Source organism: Lontra canadensis, unplaced genomic scaffold (assembly GCF_010015895.1).
Source record: "Lontra canadensis isolate GAN:19392208 unplaced genomic scaffold, GSC_riverotter_1.0 scaffold111, whole genome shotgun sequence".
NCBI classification, from domain to species: Eukaryota; Metazoa; Chordata; class Mammalia; order Carnivora; family Mustelidae; genus Lontra; species Lontra canadensis.
Genome location: NW_022631105.1, coordinates 4,777,643 through 4,801,601, shown reverse-complemented (window position 1 = coordinate 4,801,601; position 23,959 = coordinate 4,777,643). Strand labels below are relative to the sequence as shown.

At 39.0% G+C, this 23,959-nt stretch overlaps 1 protein-coding gene across 12 annotated transcripts in view; it reads right to left on the bottom strand.

Annotated features, from left to right (window-relative positions):
• The window catches only part of KMT2C (lysine methyltransferase 2C), a 206,982-nt gene that overhangs the window by 101,265 nt on the left and 81,758 nt on the right, over nucleotides 1–23,959 (bottom strand). For 11 of the 12 annotated variants that reach the window (XR_004380607.1, XM_032840119.1, XM_032840125.1 and 8 more), the window contains exons 7-13: nucleotides 20,258–20,420; nucleotides 13,022–13,193; nucleotides 11,047–11,161; nucleotides 3,359–3,528; nucleotides 2,754–2,905; nucleotides 1,890–2,003; nucleotides 911–988 (exon numbers count right to left, since the gene is read on the bottom strand). Coding sequence is in view for 11 of the 12 variants with exons in the window: in XM_032840119.1 (XP_032696010.1) it covers nucleotides 911–988; nucleotides 1,890–2,003; nucleotides 2,754–2,905; nucleotides 3,359–3,528; nucleotides 11,047–11,161; nucleotides 13,022–13,193; nucleotides 20,258–20,420 (964 nt within the window). In the remaining variant the exon portion in view is untranslated. The remainder of the gene's footprint in view (nucleotides 1–910; nucleotides 989–1,889; nucleotides 2,004–2,753; nucleotides 2,906–3,358; nucleotides 3,529–11,046; nucleotides 11,162–13,021; nucleotides 13,194–20,257; nucleotides 20,421–23,959) is intronic. The other variant, XM_032840122.1, reaches the window with a different exon arrangement.

Here is a 23,959-nt window from a genome sequence, read left to right as displayed (position 1 = left end):
TTTTTTTTTTTATATTTTATTTACTTGACAGAGAAAAAGAGATCATAAGTAGGCAAAGAGGCAGGCAGAGAAAGAGGGGGAAGCAGGCTCCCCACTGAACAAGGAGCCTGATGTGGGGCTCGATCCCAGGACCCAAGATCCTGACCTGAGCTGAAGGCAGAGGCTTAACCCACTGAGCCACCTAGGCACTCCTACCGGTCGTCTTCTATAATGATTTTAACTTACTCTTTCTCTTTTTTTAAAACATTTTGTGTATTTATTTGACAGAGAGACAGAGATCACAAGTAGGCAGAGAGGCAGGTCGGGGGGGGGGTGTAGGCAAGCAGGCTCCCTGCTGAGCAGAGAGCCCGATGCGGGGCTCGACCCCAGGACCCTGAGATCATGACCTGAGCCGAAGGCAGCCACTTAACCGACTGATACACCCAGGCACCACTTAACTGATTTTTTTCTTAAGATTTTATTTATTTGGCAAAGAGAGAGAGAAACAGCACACAAGCGGGGGCAGGGTGGGGGGCAGAGAGAGAGTGAGAAGTGCACTCTCTGCTGAGCATGAAGCCCAATGCAGGACTTGATCCCAGGACCCTGAGATCATGACCTCAGCCAAAGGCAGCCGCTTAACCGACTGAGCCACCCAGGAGCCCCTGATTTTCACTTGTTTAATAATGAACATTTGATTTAACAACTCCACAGAGAACACAACCTCCTTTAGAAAGCCAATGCCAATTCTTTCTAAGAAAAGGATCACTTAACTAAAAGATTTCATTACTGTAATGTGTATACAGCAGTAGTAAGTAATTCTTTGGGATAATTCATTTGAAAAATTAACTTAATAGATTATGACTCGAATCTGCATAGCAGTCACGAGAGCACTGTGCTACTATAATCCAATCAAGTCGGACAGCACACTTACCAGAAGCGAGAAGACCATGTGTATCAAGACTTCCTGGTAGATTACTCTTCTGCTGCTCTTCTGTGTGGATGGGAACTGCTGTGAATGACACATTTATGGCACCTCTAGCAAGGACTCAATTTCTCTAACACTGCTCTCTCAAAAGTAAGTTGAGTAAGACTTTTATCCTCCTGTCAAATGCCAATTCTCAACACAAGCACAAAACACACTTACTATTTATTGGTAAGTAGGGTATGGAGACGAAATTAGGAATCTGATTATGCAGTAGGACAAGATTTATTGTTACAGATAACTTTGTCTTACTCTTCTTCACTTTACATCTTATGCAACATACCCTCTCATGGCAGTTATTAAACACAAAACCGAATCTCAGACAATCTGAAGCCTTACATATGTACATACTCAATCTATAGAATATAAAATTTCACATAAAATCCTATACTGCCAGATGAACCCAAGATTAAATTTAATAAGTAGTTTCTCCCCAACCTTGTCTCATTAATTCCACATCCTCAGGTATAGTAATAGCTATTATCAACGGTGCAAAAAGCTTAATTGACTATCACCGAAATACCTGAAACACCTCCAACAGAACCGTCGAGACAATCTAAAACAATAAATTTTTCATTATCTCAGCATGAACCATCTCATGATCAGTAAGAGCTCTAGTCAGTAATTACAAGTATAACTAAAGAGAGATAAAATAATTGCTTTTTAATGAAAATCACTTGGCCCCCCCAAAGTATGTATTGATGATGAGCTCCAAATCTCAGCTAAGCTATAGATACACGACCTTTCCCCTATTAACTTCTAATGTTATTTAACCAGAAAGCTCCTCTCTAAACAATCTCCTAAGTGACTACACATTGTGGCTCATTTTTATTTAGGACAGTAAACTTTTAATAAATTTCACATATTCACTGTATATGCACATTTTCTTCAGAAAATAAACTATATCTATGACCAAAAACATTCTTACCGTCTGGAACAATTCCAGGTGTGGACTCCTGACCATTGATCTCTTTATTAACCGCTCGCTCTGGAAATACCATATGGTCCTCAGGTCCTTCAACTTCCATCTCATTGTTATAATCTTAACAGAATGTTATTTATTCTTTGGTTAGAGTAAGTTTTTCTGTTTTTGTTAACTCTGTAAATAATTATTACTTTGCTATAGTGAGGGTAAACTGTCACCCAAAATGCCATAAATTCTTCACATTCTTACATTTTCAACCACAAACATTTTAGGTGTAGATGGAAAAACATCTAAATTATGAATTAAAAGGTTACTGACATATTATTTTAAAAGGACATTTCACAACTGTATGCAGATGGCATCTTGGAAACAAAACATTAGTAATTAAAATGTGTCTACCTAAACCTCTTGCAGATGATAACACAGGACTTCATAAAAGTTGCCATTCATATTGATGAAAATGAAAAATGATCTATAAGCAGTCTGTTTTCTTTATCATGAAAAAACTTATTATGTATACAACAGTATACTACTAAAATTACCTAAACAAAATTTTGGGCTCAAAAGATATGAACTAACATTTAAGAAAGACCTTATAAAACTAACACTCATTTGGAGTGAAAGAACCTGGGTGATAAAGCACAAACTAGGTCATGGGGCCAAACACTGACAACTTGCACCGCTGGTTCAAAGAACACGACTGGAATATGGCGCACCAGTCCTGGAATTCAAGTGAGTAAGTAAATTAAGAACAAGATGGGACCTGATGCACAGGATTCCCTCATCTTTATTAAAATAATTTATTGGAGACTGGTTGGCACAACATCAAAACAAAAAAACAAAACACCCCAAAACCCTCAAATTTACCTGCAGTGACTTCGGCCATCTCCACCCCGTCACCTGCCGGTAACGGATCCATCTCCGCGGCTATGTGTTTACAATACATGCAGATATACTCTTCTCTGAACTGAGAATCCAGCTCATGATCTGCTGGCTTGTCACACTCTAAGTGAACCCATCTGCAGGGATAAATATATTTAAATAAAATTTTCTAATTTAAAGACAAGTTACTACCCAGGGAAAAAAGAGGCAATTGCTGAGAACTGAGTATGGGAAGGGTTAAGCATGACAGAAGTGAAGTTACAGAGGTTGGCAATTGGTGAAGGTTCTAGAAAAGGAATGGGCGTTTTCAGAGGTCATTAAAGGTGTTCACAAATTTTTACTGCCTTATTTTTAAACCACTTCCTCCCTACATTTCCCTTTAATGCTCATTTCTGGTCTTTTGACTATTCACTTCCTGATGCCTTTCAGACTCATAAATATGTAATTTAATTTCATCTTTAACAGCACTATGTACCCAAAGGATCATTAGAGTGATAAAAGCTTGGAACTCAAAGAGACAAGGTAGTGCAGATGATCACACGGACAGGAGAACTGATCAAAAACTCAATGGAAGAACTGTATCTTCTTACCTTTTGCACATATTACAATGAAGCATGTCTTTCTGCAATTCTGGATGGTAGCACTTCCCACAGAAAGGACATAAGTTATCCTGTTGTTGGTAACAACTGTCACATACCAAGCAATTGTGGTGCCACTGAGAACTAGATCGTGTGCCACACTCTACACATATTCTGCAATTCTAAACACCAGAAAAAATGAAAACAGAAAGTCTGTTATGCATTTGTATTGCAGTTCTGGTGTGAACCTTTCTGAAATCAATGAAACATTTGTACATTATACATTAAGCTTTAATTTTCATGACACTAATTTAGGGTATATGTTTTTGAGAAAGCAGTGTGTTTTGAACATCTGATGAGACATCATTCAATTTGCACTAAAACCTCCAGGAAAATGTAAATAGGGACTAGAGACATCCAAGAAAACATAAATAGGGAAGGAAGAAAACCAAGAACATAGCAATCCAAACTTCAAAAAAGAAACATATCCCAGAATCAGGAAGTAGCTTATGGAGATAATAGCTTATGCGGGGATAAGTCTATTGAACTCTGGATTGTGAAAACAAACTGGTGCTTCTAACTACTTCATTTGCTTGTAGGTAGCTTAGGAACTAAAAGCAAGAATTCAAACTCAAGAACTATCTCATGACCCACTCCAAATGGCTTGGAGTCCGAAACTGTGCAAAAATGCACATTTTGAGGAGCAAGATATTCACATGGTCTTAAATATCTTAATATAGTATATTAAGTACCTTATTAAATATCATATAATGTTCCATTAATTACAAGAGAGGGGGAAAAAAAAAACTGGAGCAATTTGACAACAGCATGACCAAATTATCAGAAAGCACATCACGTATGAGGGTGAGATGAGAGGCACCCTGACAAGGGCACATCATCGTCTGGCAGTTTTCTGGCCAACAATGCAAAACTCCATATAACTGTGAAGAAGTAGCAGACAAAGACAAAGTGATAAAAGTTCTATTTGGCAGAAAAAAACCCAGGTATGTGGGGAAGAACGTTATTCTTCAAAAAATGTCAGCATCAAAAAGACAAGAGTAGGATTCAGGAAATTTTCCAGATTAAAAGAGTCCAAAGTGAGAACTAGAAACAAAAGTTTACCCTAGAGCACATCTTGGAACCTACATGGGTGGTGGGGAATGCTATATGGGATGTCAGATCAAGTGACAAAATTGAAATATGGTTAACAGGCTAGATGAAAGTACTTACATTGATGTAAACATATTAAGTTGATAACAGCACTGGGATTATGTAAGAACATCCCTATCCCACTGAAGTGTTTAAGGCTAAAGCGGACACAGTATGTGGAACTTACCCTCAATGGTTCAGGGCGAAAAACCAGAGATGGGAGAGAAGGAGGAGAGAGAAAAGGGGTACACATAATGACACTGAAATCCTAACAAAGATAAAAGTAAATGGCATATGGGTATTTGTATTTTTCAACTTCTAGTTTGCAATTATTTTTCAAAAAATTCGTGATATATACTAACACACAAGCATCCTTGACAGAGAAACAGGAAAAAGAGACCTGACAATGGTATAAAACAAAGTTCCTGAAAAGATTACCCTTACCTCAGTGTGAACAGCCTCACTAGTCTGACACCCCCATGGAGGAAGACCTATTTGCTCATGTGCATCTCTGGCCCCTCCCCAGTGTCTGACACACAGCTGGCCTTGAAATGTTAAATAAATGAACGAATTATGACTAAAGACTACAGACATCTATGAAAGAATTTAACAACAGAGGAAGAGGATCATTCTTCAAGTTACTCAGTGAATAAGCCTTCCTATGAAAAACTCCAGGGTAATTCTTTGGGGACTTAATTTAGACATTACAGTAGACACCTTACAGGCATCAACTCAGTAAAGCCAACACCCCTGTGAAGTAAGTTCTAGTAACATTCTCTACAAGGAAAAAAACGGCTTAAGGAAGTCAAATAATTTGTCAAAGATCCTGTATTTGGTAACTGGAATAGTGGAGATCTCACTCCACAGCCTAGTCTTTTACCAATATTATATACCTCGACAGAACAGAATTTTTAAAAAAACACTACCCAGTTGTATTCTTGGCAATGTTATACATATTCAGTCACTGCGAAAGAGCACAGCAGACTATGACAGAGAGCAAGACTAAAGATAAAAGAAAACGTCAAGAAATAAACTCAGAATTCTGAAGACATTTTCCCAAGATAACAAATTAAAAGCAGGAAACAAAGTTATCTAGATGTTAAACATTATTTAAGAGACTGTGTAGATGGCAAGTATTAAAAAAAAAAAAAGCAAAAGCAACGTTAACCAGCACTTCTTTAGACCTTTTTGGGGGGCCTGACTAGAGACTGACAGCGGTCAGCATGTTCCAGGCAACATTAATTACAGTAGAACCACAATCAGAGATGACCTGTAAGCAAATTCAAAGAACTGACAAAAACACAGATCCCAAAGCCCTTAAGTAGAAAAAAGGATTACAGTTAAGTGAACAACAACAACAACAAAAGCGTAAGATTTTTCTTATGTGATACCACAAACTGGGAAAACGGGGGTGGGGGGGGGGGGGGGGGGGGGGGGGTAGTCCCCACAGCCTAAAAAAGAAAAAGTTGTAAAACAAAATGATACCAAACCAAGTTCTTATTGTAGTCTAAAGACAACAGTCTCTTTCAGATATCTAGGAGTTCGGAAAAACTACTACTCCTTAATGGAACATAACCAAGAATCCAAAAGACTGGAAATTAAATAAGATCGGAACTTATATAGAAAATACTTTTTTTTTTTTTTTGCAAGGAAAAAGTGAGAAGGTTTACAGTCTCAGTTGATTTAAAACAAAGAGAAAAAAAAGAAAAGGAAATTGCTCATTTCTCCATTTTCACTGGCAAGTGGGGGAAGAAAATATTAATACTTTCAACATCTATAACTTAACATTCACAAAATGAGATTCTTAATTGCAAGTCACTGCAGAAAGTAAAAGGAACAGAAACATAGAAAGGAAATCAAAAGAACTAATTTGTCTTAAAATATCCAAGCATTTCAATTGCAACCATTCATCTAAATAGTTAATGCTAATAAATAAAGAAATAAATAGTTAATGCTATTAAACCTTTCAAAAAAAATCAAAACGACACAGAAAGATCCAAAATAAGAAAGATGTGAATATATCACATTCAGCTGGTAACCCAAAGCCCTACAAACAAAAACAGATGGCTACCCCCTCACCCGCCCCGGAAAGGCATTACACAATGGAGTAGCTTTACACTAATAAAAACTAAAAAGCACAACATATCAACACTGACCTGACTTACCTGCTAAATAACAATAAAAAATATTAGTATTGTTTACAAAAGAAAAAGTAAAACACAAGGAGAAACAAGAAAATTGCAGTGGTCACTTTCTTGTACATCCTAATACCTTGTAGAATTTAGCTGGTCAAAAAATAAAAAGGACTTCAACACAAATATTACACGTTAAAGACACTACTTCAAGTATCGAAATATTTGTGAAAAAGAAAATAATTGGGTTAAATACACTTAGAGCAGAAGTAAACATGCTTAAGCACAACTTAAAAACCAAAAGATACAGTGATTAGGTCAGATGCACACGGAGATAGTTACAAATACAACATATTTGGTTGCAGCCAAAGCTATAATCAAAGGTAAATTTATAGTCTTAAAAATATACTTTTTTCCTCAAGAAAGTAAGAAAAACTAATTACGAATTCAAGGTGCGTGGAGGAGATGGAAGCACAAACGAAGACTGCCGACCCCGGATTCTCCTGCCGCCGCCAAGAACCACGAGACACCGCGCTGAGCCGGCGCGGGAAGGAACCGGAACCGCAGGGAGGCGGGCGGCAGCAGCACCTGGCCCGCCCGCAGGCCCCGCCTTCCCGGAGCCACACCTGAGCGTGGCGCCGCAGGTCTCGCCTCCCCAGAGCCACAACTGAGCGCGGTGTCCGCAGGCCCCGCCTCCCCGGAGCCACACCTGAGCTCGGTGTCCGCCAGCTCGCGCTCCCGGGCAGAAGCCCCCGCCCCTGCAGACCCCACCCTCCGGCCGCCGCCGCGCCGAACTCCCCGCCCGCCGCCCCAGAACCAGGCGAGCGCCGCGAGTTCCAAGTGCCCCGCAGTCGGGGTGGCGGAGCATCCGCACAGGTGCTCGGCCTCCCTCCGCGTCTCCTTCCACCCCGCCACCCGCACCCCACCCTCGGGGTCCTCCAGGGGAGCTCGCCCCCCTTTCCAGGACCTTCCTAGCACAGCAAACCACCCGCACCCCGACTCGGCCAGCGCTTCCCTCCCGCCTTCCAGCTTCTGGAGGAAGCCTCGGGAGGGCGCCACCTCACGCCTGCAATCCCAGCAGCCCAGGAAGCGTCCACCTGGAGGCTGACCCCTGCCCCTGGGCTCCAGGGACCATTTCAGGCACCCCACTCCACCCCACCTCTCTGACGCCCCCCGCCAAGTCCCCAGAAGGGCGGTGCACAGGTAACAGGAGAGCGTTTCGGTGCGGGGTGCGGGGAGAGGACGCAGAGATCACAGATGCAGTCTGTTTTCTGAAAAGTGGTAAGTTTCCATAGAAATGCTAACATAAAAAAAAAATAAATAAAATTTAACCGACCTCCAAGGGTACCACAGCGCAGATTTTAATATCCGCATTTTGCATCTGTATTTATGTTAGCCCCAAGTGCCGTCAAGGGTGTACAAAAGATGCAAGATTTCACACTAAAATTATTGTAAAAAGATGGACGGCACAGGGAACGATGCAGCCTCCACGGGGCCAGCGGAGGATGCTTGATACACATCGACTGACAACAGTTAAAGAGCAAACAACATACCAGTAACTTAAAGTGAGGAACTAATGTTCCGTATTTTAGAAATAACTGGATTGATTCCCCCATTTCGTACAGATTTCAGTCTACCACGATGGTGCACTCGTGACCAAAAAACTGTACTTAACTGAGTTACACTTCATTACATCTAACGTCGAAGGACTGCTTGCTGGCACTTTGAGGTCTGATTATTCTGAACTAGCAACAAGGTCATGGCATCATCGATACTATTTTTATACAAATACAGAAGGCAGTCTCTGCATGGGCATTATTAAAGCCGAAGGAAGAGCTTACACACTGAACTAGACCTAAGAAAATACCGTTCTATTAAACCCAATCTTCGTAATTTAGTCTCAAAGAAAAACTGTGTCAGCTGAAATTACTAATTACTTTGTAAATTCTCTTTAGTTTTATTTTTTAAAAGTCCGTGTAATTATTGAAGATAAAAGAGCTTATGTCAAGTTTCATGTCTGTTCTATAAAATTTAGATATTAAAAACAAAACACAACCAGCTCAACCTTGGGGGTGTACAGAGACAGCCTATGAATCGAGAGGCTTTATATCTACATCCTAATACAAAAAGAAAATTTGATCAAGAAATATTTCTTAAGGGGCACCTGGGTGGCTCAGTGGGTTAAGCCGCTGCCTTCGGCTCAGGTCATGGTCCCCGGGGTCCTGGGATCGAGCCCCACGTTGGGCTCTCTGCTCGGCAGGGAGCCTGCTTTCCTTCCTCTCTCTCTGCCTGCCTCTCTGTCTACTTGTGATCTCTGTCTGTCAAATAAATAAATAAAATCTTAAAAAAAAAAAAAAAAAAAAAAAGAAATATTTCTTAATTAATCTAAAGAGAAAAGCTGGGGCACCTGAGTGGTTCAGGTTATGATCCCAGGGTCCTGGGATTGAGCCCCGCATTGAGCTCCCTGCTTGGCGGGAAGCCTGCTTCTCCCCCCATGTCACCCTACCCTGCTTGTGTTCCCTCTCTCGACATTGTCTCTGTCAAATAAATAAAATCTTTAATAATAATAATAAATAGAAAAGCCATGCTACTCAGTATAGTAGCATAGGGAGAGAGCATCATATATAGGATAAAACACTGTAAGACAGGAAACCTGAGTTTTAGAGTTTTAGTCCTTTTTCTGCTTTTACAAATAAGGAAACTTGGGACAATTAACCACTAGGGCCTCACCAGCCCTCGTCTAGAATTTACCAGTTTGCCACACAAATTTCAAAGGAAGCTCATCAACTACTTTTATGATGGACCCATCCTAGAGAACATGTAAAGGAAAGTCACAGGAAATAGTCTGTAAACATCTTCCAAACAGGAAAAAAACATTAGTTTTATTCAGTTGAAAATTAAAGATAAGTCTGTTTTATTCTTCTACTTTCACTTTAAGAGTTTAAATACTCTCTGCTTCCAGGGACGAATACTTCTAAAATATGGTCCTGTTCAGCTGGTGATGTGCTAATATCTTTGCCCAGTAGGGAAAGCTGTCAGCCAACCCACACGGTTGGGAGATACGGACGACAGAGCCTCAGTAAATTCCTCGGGAAGCGTGAAGACACCAGCATAGAACAACACAAGGTCATAAAGATGCAAATAACAGAATAGATGGAAGAAGGGAGAAGCACTGACTAATATCCAGAAAAAATTAAAAGTAACTGAAAATACATCTTAAAAGTGTCACACCAGGGCGCCTGGGTGGCTCAGTGGGTTAAGCCTCTGCCTTTAGCTCGGGTCATGATCTCAGGATCCTAGGATCGAGCCCCGCATCAGGCTCTCAGCTCAGCAGGGAGCCTGCTTCTCCCCCTCTCTCTGCCTACCTCTCTGCCTACTTGTGATTTCTCTCTCTGTCAAATAAATTAATAAAATAAAATCTTAAAAAAAAAAAAGTGTCGCACCAACAGAAAGACTGATATCGTAAGCAATGAAAAAATGGAAGAATGTCTACACACCTCTCTCAAAACCAAGAGAATCTTTAAACAGCATCTATAAAATAACTAAGTAAGTAATCACTAAAACTACCACGGGGGGGGGGGACAATATACATATGCATATATAATGATTCTAGATATTTAATACAAGTGTATTTATACACACAAAAATGTGATGTACATACAAAATCACTACATAATCACCAAAATGTAGTGTATTTTAGTTCTGGGTTTTTCATTAATGGATTTTAAAACTACTGCTCTGTGTTTTGGCATCCTCATGGAGCCACTACATTTCCGAGGGCTTCTGAGAAAATGAAAGATAAATAATTCAAAACCAGTTTCTAAGCCATGAAGCACCAAACATATGTTACCATGTTCATAACAGCATTTTTCATAATAGCTTAAAACTGTAAATGACCAAATGTTCACCAACAGGTTATCTAATGAACAATTTGTGGTACGGCCACTACTTGGCAATGAAAAGCAATCACCAATGGTATGCACAAAAATAGGGCTGATTTTCAAAATAATCATCCTGAGTTTAAAAAGCTAGGGCCCCCTGCAAAAAGAGTATATACTATATGATGTCATTTATATGAAACTCTGATGGTGAGTGAAAGCAGACTGCCTGGAAGACAAGGCAGGGAGGTGGCAATGTGTGAACAGCTGGAAAAGAGGGGTTCCCAAAGAGCACCATGGAACTTTCAGGGGTGGTGAATTTGGTCATTATCTCGAAGGTGATGATGGTTTCATAAATGTACACGTGTCAAATTAAATTACAAACTTTAAATACCTGCACTTTACTGGATATCAATTATACATCAACAAAGCTGTTTTTTAAAAAGTTGATAATGTATAGATTTGAATAGGTATCCGACTTGTCTGCTCTATATAAAAAAAATACAGGTGATATTTTTTTTAAGAAAAGTAAACAACTTACTTTGCATTTCCAGCCATTGGTTGGTACTGATTTCATAACTGGTTGAAGACAAAAAGTATGATACCCTTTGTCACACGTATCACACACTAGCATCTTGCTATCTTCTCCCGATTGTCTAAAAAATAAGATAGCATTAATGATGCCTTATCTTTAAACTTATGTTTATAACATAAGTAATCATGAGAAGAATCAATCCTAGAAGTGCCCAGTTCATCAATACCTCAGTGTCTGTTTTGTCTATGCCCAGATAATGACAGAGGTAACCCCCGAAACGATGAGACAGACATCCTCCTATGGTCCCTGCAGGATTATCCTTACTGAATGCTCACCTATGGTGAACCTGCTTTAGCCAGTTTAGGATTCCTGCAAAGAAGGAGGGGTAAGGCAAGATGAAGGACTCTGACCTTTACTTTTTAAATATCTCCGTAAACATCCTTTCTAGGGGAAGGAGCTGTAACTGACAGGTGACGCTGCATGGGAAGGAACAAATCTTGTCATCAGGAATTGGAAAGACACTGTCATAAAAAGAGGACCGACTCTGGCATCAAACCTGTATCTGTATTCAGACTGCTGTTTATCTAGCTGTGTGATTCCTGAACAAAATAAGCTTAGTCCTCTTGGTTTCAGGAATAAAATGTGAACAATAAAGACACTGAGAAATATAATTCTGGCTGAAGAGCTTAGAATATCCCGTAAACATTAGTGCTAAATAAACAGGTATAAGAATCATCTTGTAATAGTTATTAAGAACTGCAGTCAAAAACCTAAACTCTTTACCTGAACACTCCCATGCCCCAAAGATTGGGCCCTGGCCTACGGCAAGAGCTCTGCCCTGATTCCTGGCTATGGACCACTCTCAGAGACTAAGAATTTAACTCAAGAGGAGGGAAAGAAACACTGGGGTGTGCAAGAAGAAGAGTGAGAGGACCCTGAGTCACCCCTGGGGACAGACAGAAGGAAAAAGGAAGATGGGTCGTTGGCCTCCAGTTCTTTCTTACTCAGTTTAACCAATTCTATATATAAAATTGCATGTTTTCTCTCTTTAGGTACATGGAAAGATCTTAGAGGAAAAGCAATTTTTCTTCAAGTTCTCTTACTCCTTCCCAAGAAAGGAGGCACAGATATAAGCTACCAAATAAATGCTGACTGGCATTTTAATTTTTGCCAAAATATAAAAGCACATCGTCCTACTTATCCCACATAATTGTAAGATGTTGACACTTACTGTTATCAAATTAAATTACAAATAAAACAGACTAATCATGGCAGTGGTGGGCATAATTTCTCCTGTTAGAAAAGTCCTCAGCTTGTACACCATTTGAAGACTGCTCTAGATACAGATAACTTCCCCAAATTATCATGCTAATTAGCAGCAGGAGGAAGAAAAAAATCACCGAAAAGATTGGAGAAATAACCTAAGGATGGAATACAAGTCGGAAAGGACAACCCTACTGCAGGACTGTGGTGATTAGGATCAACTGAAGGTATATGTAGGTATATAGATAGATACAGGGGTTTGTTTCTGGGTTTTTTTAAAGTAGTCTTAGCATAAATTGTTCTTCCTGGAACGGAAATTCAAACATGTCACCGATCCTTTCACTCACTCTCATAACTACCTTCCAGAACTAGAGGTGTATTTTCCTATGAATCTCCCCCCAGTCTCATAGTCGCTTTATTTTCTAATGCTCATTTCTTCTAAATTGTTAGTATCATTCCTTTAAAGTGTTTGGCAAATTGAAATTTACTTTCTAGGTAACCAGAGGTATTTAAAATTATTAAAATTAGTTTTTGTTTAGACTTGTTTCAAAATAATGTTAATAAATACCTAGTAATTGTTTAAAACATGCCTAAGTCAGTGGGAATGAATACAGCTGCAGAATGAACAATCTTCATCATATAACACAAACCTTCAGAACCTAAGAATAGGGTCTCTCTTAATCTCGATACACACCTTTGAGTTGAAATTAAAACTTACTTGCAGTTCTGGCACACTTTGCACTCAGGACATTGCCAACCTGCACGTTTTAACGGAGTAACCGCTATATCCAGGCACATTCCATGATAGTGCTGACCGCAAGTAGTACAAAAGAACTGATCTAAGAGGTCTCCCGGGCTGTCGCACACTGCACAGTTTGCATCTTCCTTTGCTACAATTAACAGTAAAACAATGAAATTGTTGTATAAGAGTTTAATATTCTTCTGACTTTACAATGTAAAAATCACTTGCAGGGAATTTGCATGGTAAATCTTTCAGATACTTGAGGTTATCCACATTGAGCTGATATCCAATGAGAAGAAAGTCTCAGTAAAACCACTGTTACGTATTTAACCTACAATTTATTACAGTAAGTTTAATCATATAGTTTTGCGTATTTGTGCCTACATCTACCTAAGACCATAAGCAGTTCTTACTAATTTTATATCCCTGGTACCAGTGATGATGCTGGGCACCTAGTTAATGCTCCATGTAGACTTGCTGAAAAGAACCAAACAGGAAAATATCAACTGAGAAATGCCTTGAGGTGCAAAAGTAACCATTTTACTTGGATGTTAAATAGATTTTAAAATTAACAATGTAAGTCAAGAGACAAAATTTAAAAATGTTAAGATCAATTAAATTAAATGCTTCTTAAGCATAAACACACTAACTTTAACTCAGATCAAATAAATTTTTTAATACTAGAAAACACCGTATGAAGGAGAACATTAAAGATGGAAACTACATATTCGTACACAAATACAAAACTTCATACACTAATTCTATAGTCATCTGTATTAACTGTCAGCTTGTAAAAAGGTATTAAAATCGACATAATTATGGATATCATCTATCCCTAAATGTAGACTAAAAAAAATAGCACTTTTTAACTTCTTTTTCCATCTAAAACAAAAAATAAATGTAAGAATAAACTGCCTTGCCAAGTACACAGTTGAACTCATATTACAATAAGAAAAATAATGTGTTCTAAATCATACCAATTTGATGATACATGTATGTCTATATCGGACACTTATGTTCTCAATGGTTTGATTAGCTGATTATCTAAAGACTGTTTTAAATTGTATATATGAACCTTTTTTTCTAATTTTTGAAGGTTTGATCAGTTCTCTCTGGCTATAAGCCTTTCTACCTTCCTTTTTCCTCAATCAAGCATCTTGAAACAGACCAATAATCTATTCCTTTTACGTGGCAAACCGGTTTTACAGGCCGTAGAATTTCTCACAAACTTTTTGTTTTTATTTTAACGAAAACCATTGGCAGTTCGAGGACAGTACAAACCACGTTCTAGGATCCCTGGGGGCTGCACACCCCCATTCACCGGGCACTGCCTTCATGAGGCTACCAGTGATCTACGAAATCCAAAGTTACTTTTTTGACCTTATCTTATCTGCTTGTCGCAGCATTTCCATTCCTATCCACTCCCACATGACAGTTCCCCTTACCTTGGCTTCTGTGATGGCAGCTTTCTCCTGATCTCTCCATAGGTCTCCCATGCCTCCCTCTCACACTCCTGTGTTGGCTTGTGTATCCCTACAATTCCTCTAAGGGCTGGAGTGCCTTGGGATTTCATCCTGTTCCTTCTTTTATAATTTCACATGGTTCCCCTCTGTGATCACACCAACTCCCATGTTATAAAATACCACCATGATTCCCAAATCTGTATCACCCGCCCCAAACTTAAACTACAAGATGTTATGTTCAAGTCTCACAGGACCTCAACAGCCAGATGTTCTAAAAAATACTCAAAACTCACTACCTCTAAAATAAAACATTTTTAAAATCTAAACCTCTCCCTTTTTTCTCAACCAGCTGGGTAAAGGCAGACACTTTCGTATCACTATGACTCCTCCTTGACCCAACGCATCCAACCAGACACCAATTCTTACTGGGTCAACTTCCTATATATCCTTTTTCCTTCTATTTGCACAGTTCAGTTGAGTCCACTCTGCCTTGGTAGTTATACTATCTTCTAAATGGAATTCCTGCTTATGGATCTGACCTCTCCCTAATCATCATCTACACACTTAGGGCAAGTTTTCAAAATTGTGAATCTGTTATACCCTGCTTAAATTAAAAGTTTACCTATACCTCCTTTTTCACTCTAAACGAAAACAAGATCAAGATTTTCCAGTGTAAGGGAAAGAAGCGGGGGGAAGCCCTCACCCCTTTCCAATGGAATCTCAGGACCACTCACTGTTCCTGGTGATACCAAGCTGTCTGCAATGCACACGACACACTGTTCAGTGCTGTATGCTCACATACACTGCTCCCCACCACTTGAAATGCTGTTCTTTTGCGGTGCTAGGCCCTGAGCTCCTTCCAAAGAGGCCTTCAAACTTCTCTGCTCACACACAGCCCTGAGTATTCCAACGTTACCACACCTAAAGATCCACCCAGTTGAAGATCTCTCCCCATATACTGAGAGCACACTGTGACACAATCAAGTAATCACACCAGAACAGTTGGAACCTTAAAGGGTAGGGGGCTTGTCTTTTTCAACTTTGTATCCTCAATTTCCTAGCACAAATCAAGTCTTATTAAATATATCTTACATGAAGAACTTCTAAAATCACTTTGAAATGACTCTTTGATCGGCACTTAAAATAAGTCATTAATTTAAAAATGGAAATGTCATAAATTAGTTCATTTTTGATAGAAATGACACATTAGGGTGAATTTTTTTAATACTAAAAGAGAGTGCCAGTATTTACTCAAGCTATGTACAATAAAACCTATTCCCTTGTTTTTGCCTATCCTCAAAATTTACAGAAATGGAAGCAAATACAGTGCTCTGATTATCAGGTCCTCAGTTCGTCTTTCCTTGTAATTTGCAGGGAACACCATCTAAAGGCTTCTGTGAAACCTTCCAGAGTTTACTATTCCACTACTTAACCTGCCACAGCAGCTACTAGTCATGTGTGGCTACTGGGCAACTGAAATGTGTTTGTCCAAAACGACACGTGCTGTACAATATAAAGTGCACCCCAGATTCTAAAGACTCACTACAGAAAAATAACGTCAAACATCTCAAAAATTTTATTGCTTACATGTTGTAATACTAATATTTTGGACATACTGAAATATATATTCTTTAAATTAACTATTATTTTTTAGAGTTTTCAACATGACCACTAGAAAGATCTGCTCAATTTGCTCACATCATATTTCTGTTGCACAGCACTATTTTATACAGCATAGCCCGTTCTACAATAAGGCCACCGTGTCTAAGATCACTCCTTCCTCCACGATAGTTTGCACCAATTCCTTAATGGCAATGCTGTCATGTTGGTCGATTAGGATGGATGGATCACTAGTAATAAGTTAAACAAAGAAAAACATCCACCTGATACACTCAGTCTAAAAACATCTATGCGTTATGTAAAAATAATAATGGAAAAAAAGCACTACATCAAGAAATGAGGTTGGTTCCAACCATTTCCCCCATCAGGAAGAAGATATAGAAATACCAAAACAGCCTTTTGCAGGTCACGGAAAAACTGTACGACTAGATGGCTTAAGTGTCGTGTCAGAAAGCAGCACTTGGACATATACATACATAAATGCCCCACAGACGCACGAAGTTTGAAGCAATAATCAAACAGTGAAGGGAAATTTTTCTTTAAGCACCTGAAAAGGCAGAAGAGACCGAGGGAAGGACTGAAGCTAAAGCTGAGTTAAGAGAAGTCAGGAGCCAAGTCCAGGTCCGTCCGGCCCCGCAGACCAAGCTCTCTACTCACGGAAATGTGCTCCCACTGGCAGGGCGGGTGTGCTGGAGAGTGTCCGCACAGGCACAAAGAAAGAAGAAGAGAGCCCGCAGAGGCAGAGAGTGAGGCAGCTGCGTGGCGGAGGAGGAGCGAGAACAGAGGGAGGAACAGAAGATCAGCTGTGGACAAGGTCACACCCTGTGACCGCTGTGACCAAAGAAGAGACCGAGGAACAGACACAACACCGCGCCTAAACGAGAAGGCGCCGTGTCAGAGACACCTGGTCACGCGGGAAGGTGGGACTACTGAACGCGACAAAAGTGCAACTGCCACCGGACCGCACGCACACAGCCCCGTCACTGCCACGCACGACCCAGCACCTGCCAGCTCGGCTCCCGCTACCGGCAGAACACGGCGCGGCACCACACGGGATCCGCAGCAAGAAACACGAGTCACGGATGCTGTCTGGAGAGGCTGGCCCACAGAGCAGGCAGAAGCAGCTCAGAGACCGACAGGATTTAGGGTAAGAGAAAAGTAGCTGGACTCGGTCTAAAGAGATACAAAGACGACCACGAAAATGAAGTGAGAGAAGTTAAGGTCGAGTGATGAAAGTCAATGCTCTGGGGACAAGGAGGGCAGGAGGAGATCCGGCACGCCCACATTCAAGCCTTCAAAAACTCCTCCCTGCAGACAGAGTATCTTGTTCACAAGACCTAGGTGCTCTAGTCTTTGTTCGCTTGGATGCTGTCTCTTCTGCCGACCTAGGAGACACTATATTCCAGGCACAGTGACGAGCTGTCATTTCACAATCCTGCCAGGCCCATTCCTCAAGACCTGTAGAGCAGCTGTTCGCTCGTTCTCAAACGCTCTCCCCTCCGATCTTGCGTGGTGGGCTCCCTGCCATCTGGCTTTCCCTGAGAGGGAAAATACTGCTCAGTGAGTGGATGTGGCTATGTCTCCGGGATGGCAGTTGGTGTACAATCCCTAGACAAGGTTAGTGTACCGCATCATCATGAAAATACTGATGAAGCCAGGACCAGCACTGACCTATGACAAAGCACCCAAAATTATTTTCTGATGAGTCTTGGCCTTGCTCATAGGTTCTCTCCTTGCTCGGGTTTCTAATGAGGTCCATTTTCCTCTTCAACTTTCATAAAAAGATGTCAATCCAACTCTTAGCCCAGCTAACTATCAAGCATATTGCTCTATGCTTAGCCAGTGGCATAAAGTATTATGTTCAATGTATACAGATATACTGAGTCTTAGATTAAAGAGCTAGAATAGCTACCACTTTGTAAAGCAATTCATATATACAAAGTCAAATGCTCCATGGTTTCCATTAATTATTATTTAACCCTCATAGTAACACTGGTGTTTAAGCCCTAATTTTTGAAAATACTAAGTACCTTGTGCTATGACACACAATTAGGGTAGCTGAAAATACTTATGAAAGATTTTATGAAGACTATTGCATAATCTTGTAAATTACTACAATACATTCTACCTACAATATTCTCTACACCCTTGGATTAAGACAGACGGTCAGAAAGCTGTGCTTAGAGACTGCAGTGGTTAAGATCCTCAAGGAATAGTATGTACTTAACTGGGCTTTGGTTTCATATAAGAAATTGCCCTGTGGGATCTGTTTTGCTACACTGTATAATGTATATACAGTCCCAGTACCAAGTCAAATCTTTTGACATTACTATGAATCAGGTCACTGTTGATATTCCCTTCTTTGTGTTGATTGCTGGAGAGCTCTGGAGCCAAAAATTTATTTTCCAAAATGCCAGTGTCACTATTATCTTCATACTTATACTATCCTTATTTTCCCATGACCAAATTTCCTTGTGTATTTATAGTTTAATCCTGCTATTCACATATTTTATGAGTCTCCATAAATCTATTTTGGAACACGGCACAGTGCCAATAGTTTCAGTGTATCTCTGAGTTGTGTGTGGCAGCACAGAGCTCTCACTGTATGGATGGTGAGTGACAGCAGCGCATCTCCCCGCAGTCCTTACACTTCATGACTTTACACGATGTTTATTATGGTCTCTAACATTAAATGAGGTGTACCCGCTTAGAACACAGTCTGCAGTAAGCAGAAGGATGGCCATTAACTAACAAAACATCTAATGTTAGAAATGTGGTCACAGAAAACTCTGTATGTTGTTTACTGAGGTCTGAAGTATGACTAAGTACAAAACACTGAATTAAACTCAGATTCTTGAACACAAATATAGTTGTTTTGTTTGATTGGCAAAGTGCATTATACCACCCAGAATATAATCAACTCTGATGACCAATATCACAGTTGGTGCACCTGTGTGAAGTAATTCACTACCTGAGGCCTTAAATGACACCCGTGACAGCTGCTGTGCATCAATGTTTTTTCTCCCAGATTTAAGTATGTAATCACAAACATATTTTAAACTTTAAATCCCTTATTCGCCCAAATACAGTCTGACATTTTAGTTTGCCCTACCTATAATTTCTGTCTGTATAGTGATTAAGGACATGATTATACATGTAAACAAAAATAATTTTAACTGAAGATGAAATTATGAGACTGAGATTATACAATCTAACTGTATTTGAGGCTATTAAGTCTGAGGTAGCTATATTTATGTTTCACAGAGCTGGAAAAGATTTTTTTAAAAAGCTTTCATCAATATTGCTAAGACACAGATAAAAGCTAACACTAATGTAACTAACAGGTTATACACAAAAAGACTGAATAAAGCATCGCAGAGATTTCACAATGAGTCTGGAAATTCCATTTACTAGGGGGGGAAATCCCAAAGCATACATGCTCATTGGAAATCCATATACTAAGAAAAAGGCAATATCTCTGTTTAACAATAAAGATGGGAAAGAATTATAATTTTCTGTATAACAAATTTCAAACATTTAAATATTTTCACGTAATTATAAAATATTGTTTGGAAAAGAAAGGAAAAAAGCACAACTGAGGATTATAGGTAACCAAGATAGATAAATCAAGAAGAAACATTAACAGAGATTTCTATTATGACTATCAGGGCTATACAATTACCACGAATTTCGAAACCGTTTGCTGATCCTATTAATGTACATCCTGAAATAACACTTGAGTGAATCATCATCTAATTCTCTAAGTGGGTGGTTTTTTGTGTAGAAGACACTGAATACCATTTGACTTTTTAAATGACTTTACAGTACATATTAAAATACTTTATACTCAGTATTTCTTTCCACCGTGGTTTAGGGAAAATTTTAATAAGAATGTAAAACATGCAAACTATCTTTGAAATTTCGAGGAAATACCTTTGGTATTTAACTTCGATGATACTGGTGATAACAGACTCCCCCAAGGATCTCTGGCAAGACTCCTTAGATTACCAAGGTTATATAATACTACCTTTTAATACAAGCATAATAATATTTAGGGAAATTACAACATCAGTCATTTGAAGTAAGTACACTGATAAATGTTTAAAAAGTAGATCTACAGTAAACTTACATCTCTCAGGAGCTTGGTCGATGTGCTCTGGACACAGAAGGAAGAAGTTCCGAAAGTCCTGAAAGGTCCCGGCTCCCGCAGCACAAGGATAATGGTACGTCTGGGTGCATTTCTCTTCACAGCATTTGATAGTGGCTCCAAGGTGCTTACAAAATGCACATCGCTGAAAGGGGACAAATGGGAAAGAAATCTCTTTTTAAAAACTGGAAAAGGAGCGCTCAAATGTGGAGTTAGGAAGGTATTAAAAAAAAAAAGTCTTCTGTATGCTACTAGCAGAACAATTTAAACCTCCATAATACCAAATAAAGGATCCATTAAAAATGATAAAATCTAAAGTACTCAGCTGAGTGCTTGGTATAACATGGGTTCATCCATTCGAGTTTAGAAAGTGAGCATTTCACTTTTTTCTACTGACTTTTGTCAAAAACAAGTAAAAATGTTTTAACGAGTAATATGACTGAAAAGGCACGTGTCTAGTTGTGGGGTATTTCAACACATTTTAAGACCCACCATAAACTAATAAAATGTATCTCTACTATTTATGAAACCTCTTACTGTTTTCACCCTACCTAAATATCAGTATGAAATAAAACACGCAATCATAGAGTAAGTTAGTAAGGGACAATCATAGGATTCCAGTATACCTACAGATTACACACATCCCTGTAACAATTAGTTTCAAGTTTCTTAATAAAAACTGGGAATGGAAAAAAAATGTTAAATCCTCAGAGTTAACTCCTTTCCCTATTTCAACCTGCCTCTATTAGCTTGCTCGTGGTAAAAGCAGAAAAAAACAGCGCCAATACAACCACAGGGGAAGTGCATGGCAACTAAGGTGTAAAGAGTCAGTACAAACTGCCTACAATGCGACATGCATATAATCAGCTCTCCCCAAGAATGATTAACACACTCTCCTTCAAGCTCTGGGTATCATTTTCTTTGTGGGTCTTTTGCTGGGTAGCCCGCATCGTACAGTCTACAATCTCTCTTCTGCAGATGCCTAGCTGTCTATCTTGTACGGGCTTCTGTTTGAGCATTCGTGCCATTGCAGGAGAATTATTTACTTGTCTTTTCATCCCAGTCCTGGATCCTTGAGGAGAGGCACATATTTTGCTATCTTTGTATCTGCAGCACTGTGAATGCTGCTTGGCACAGAAGCCCTAATAAACAGGTGTTCATATTTATATGTACTAAATGGACTTCACTGTTCATACTCTCACTGTTAAGTGTGGTTCATGAGAGCATAATAGAAACACCGGAAGCCAAATGGAACAATTTGTGATAAAACCGGCCCTCCTGAAAGAAAGTCGCTAACATTACCAAGAAGATCTTTTTTTAAAGATTTTATTCATGTATTAGGAGAGAGAGAGAGAGCACGCATGGGTGGAGGGGGTTGCACAGAGAAGAAGAGGGAGAGGAAGCAGCAGACTCCCCACTGAGCAGAGAGAGCTGATGTGGAACTCAGTCCCAGGACCCTGAGATCATGACCTGAGCCAGAGTCGGATGCTTAATGGACTGAGCCACCGAGGCGCCCATAGAAGATCTTCACATGCTAACATACTTTTTCTGTATTCTGCTAGTCTATCAGAGAATACAACAGTTTTTAAATTAAAATTCATTTCAGCATTTTATGTAAATTTTATGTAACCATCAGTCCATGGCACTGAACCAATTTAAGAAAGTTTGATATTACTTGATGAGTCTTCTACACATTTCCAGAACTGTCAACAGACCACTGCAGCTTCTAGGTGACTCATGAACTATGCCTTTGCATTTCTGTTGTCTATGATGTCCACAAGTCTTAAGACTTAATAAACATTTCCCTTCTCTTTTTGTACTTACAGGTGCTACATCATTAAAAAGACAAAAGAAAAGGAAGCAAGCCTTAATAAAGGATAATAACCAGCTTTCTCCGAATTTATTTTATGTTATGATCTCTCAGTGTCTCTAAATATGTTTAGTATATTGACACGACCCAGAATAAACAACATGTATAACATCAAAGTCGTTTGAGTACCCTTGAGTCATACTGGAAAGACCAAGAAAATGCTGAGGGAGGAAGGAGCACTTATATGTCCAACTGATGGCTAAAAAGGTTTTTACATTAACTCATTAGCATAACAAAATAATTTCAGCTAAACTGTTAAAATCTCCATTTTTTTAGCATATGGCAAATTGTACAGGCTTTTGCACTAAAAATAATTTTGGCAAATAAAATATAATGACTTTCATTTAAGTACATAATAAGGAAACAAAATAATTTAAATTGATCCTTTTCCCAATGTCTGTATCATTTTAGAAACATCAACATGTTCTCTTAATCACATTTGCAATGGAAAATATTATGTGACATTAGCTAAACTACTATGAGAAGTCCTGGAATGTATCCAACATACTAATTTACAGTAACATATAAAGATACAGGGAATAAAGGAAAGGAAATAAAATACTAACTGCATTTAAGTGAATGTTTCAAGCCCATCTGTTATAATTACAGAGCTAATGAAAGACATTTGGCATTCAAAGAAAATATATACTTTATATATAGGCTAGAATAGATCTTTCTGAACCAAATAAAAGCATTTGTAAAATTGTCGAAATTATGAAAGAATAAATTTCCACAGGGAGCTTCTTGAACATCAGCATTCTTGCACAACACCTATTAGAAATGAAACAAATTATAAACTAAGCAACAATTACAAAGCTAATTAACATTTAGGGAGAGGGAGGTAAAGTAAACAGCTTTTAAATGGTTTACCAACTAAACAATTTATTTGAATCAGTATTTAAAACTCCTAAATATCATTTTATTTTTCTACTTTTTTGAATTATTAAAAAAAGAAAAAGAGGAGAGGTAGAGGGAAAAAAAGAGAAGTGTTATAGTATCTTTTGACAATTGTCCAAGAGCACATCCGAGAAAGAACTGTCAGAGTGCACACTGCCAACTACTATTAAGAATTAGTTTGAGGAACTTCTAAAACTTTTATTTCACTAGACTAAAATAAGGAAGGCTCTCTCAAAATAAATCTGCAATACAAAACAAAGCAGAATCACAAAATTTCAGAGATTAAGGTTAAAGATGAGTTATGAAATAGTAACAATAAGCTTGAGGATATTCCTCTTTGTCCAATTAATTATGAAGTATTTATTCTGTATCAACTATGGCAATGGGCTAAGGGCTCTAAGTCAAATATTATTATAGGTTTTCCATATACTTTTTAGCCTTTCCCAAACTTTTCTTATCAGTTAGCTGGGATTCTCCCAGAATGCAGAAAAAAGGATAAGGACAGAAAGTAAGAAAAACAAGTAAAATTGACATGGAAAACTGATCCACAAAATCCAGTGTCTCTTTAAGCAAGAGTACCAGAAGGAGAGAAAATAGAAGGATTATAACCAGAGAAATTATTCTTATTTTTTTTTTAAGATTTTATTTATTTATTTGACAGATCACAAGTAGGCAGAGAGGCAGGCGGGGGGCGGGGGGGAGCAGGCTCCCTGCCAAGCAGAGAGCCAGATGCGGGGCTCAATCCCAGGACCCTGAGATGATGACCTGAGCTAAAGGCAGAGGCTTAAACCACTAAGCCACCCAGGTGCCCCCAGAGAAATTATTCTTTTTTTTTTTTTATTAACATATAATGTATTATTAGCCCCAGGGGTACAGGTCTGTGAATCGCCAGGTTTACCCACTTCACAGCACTCACC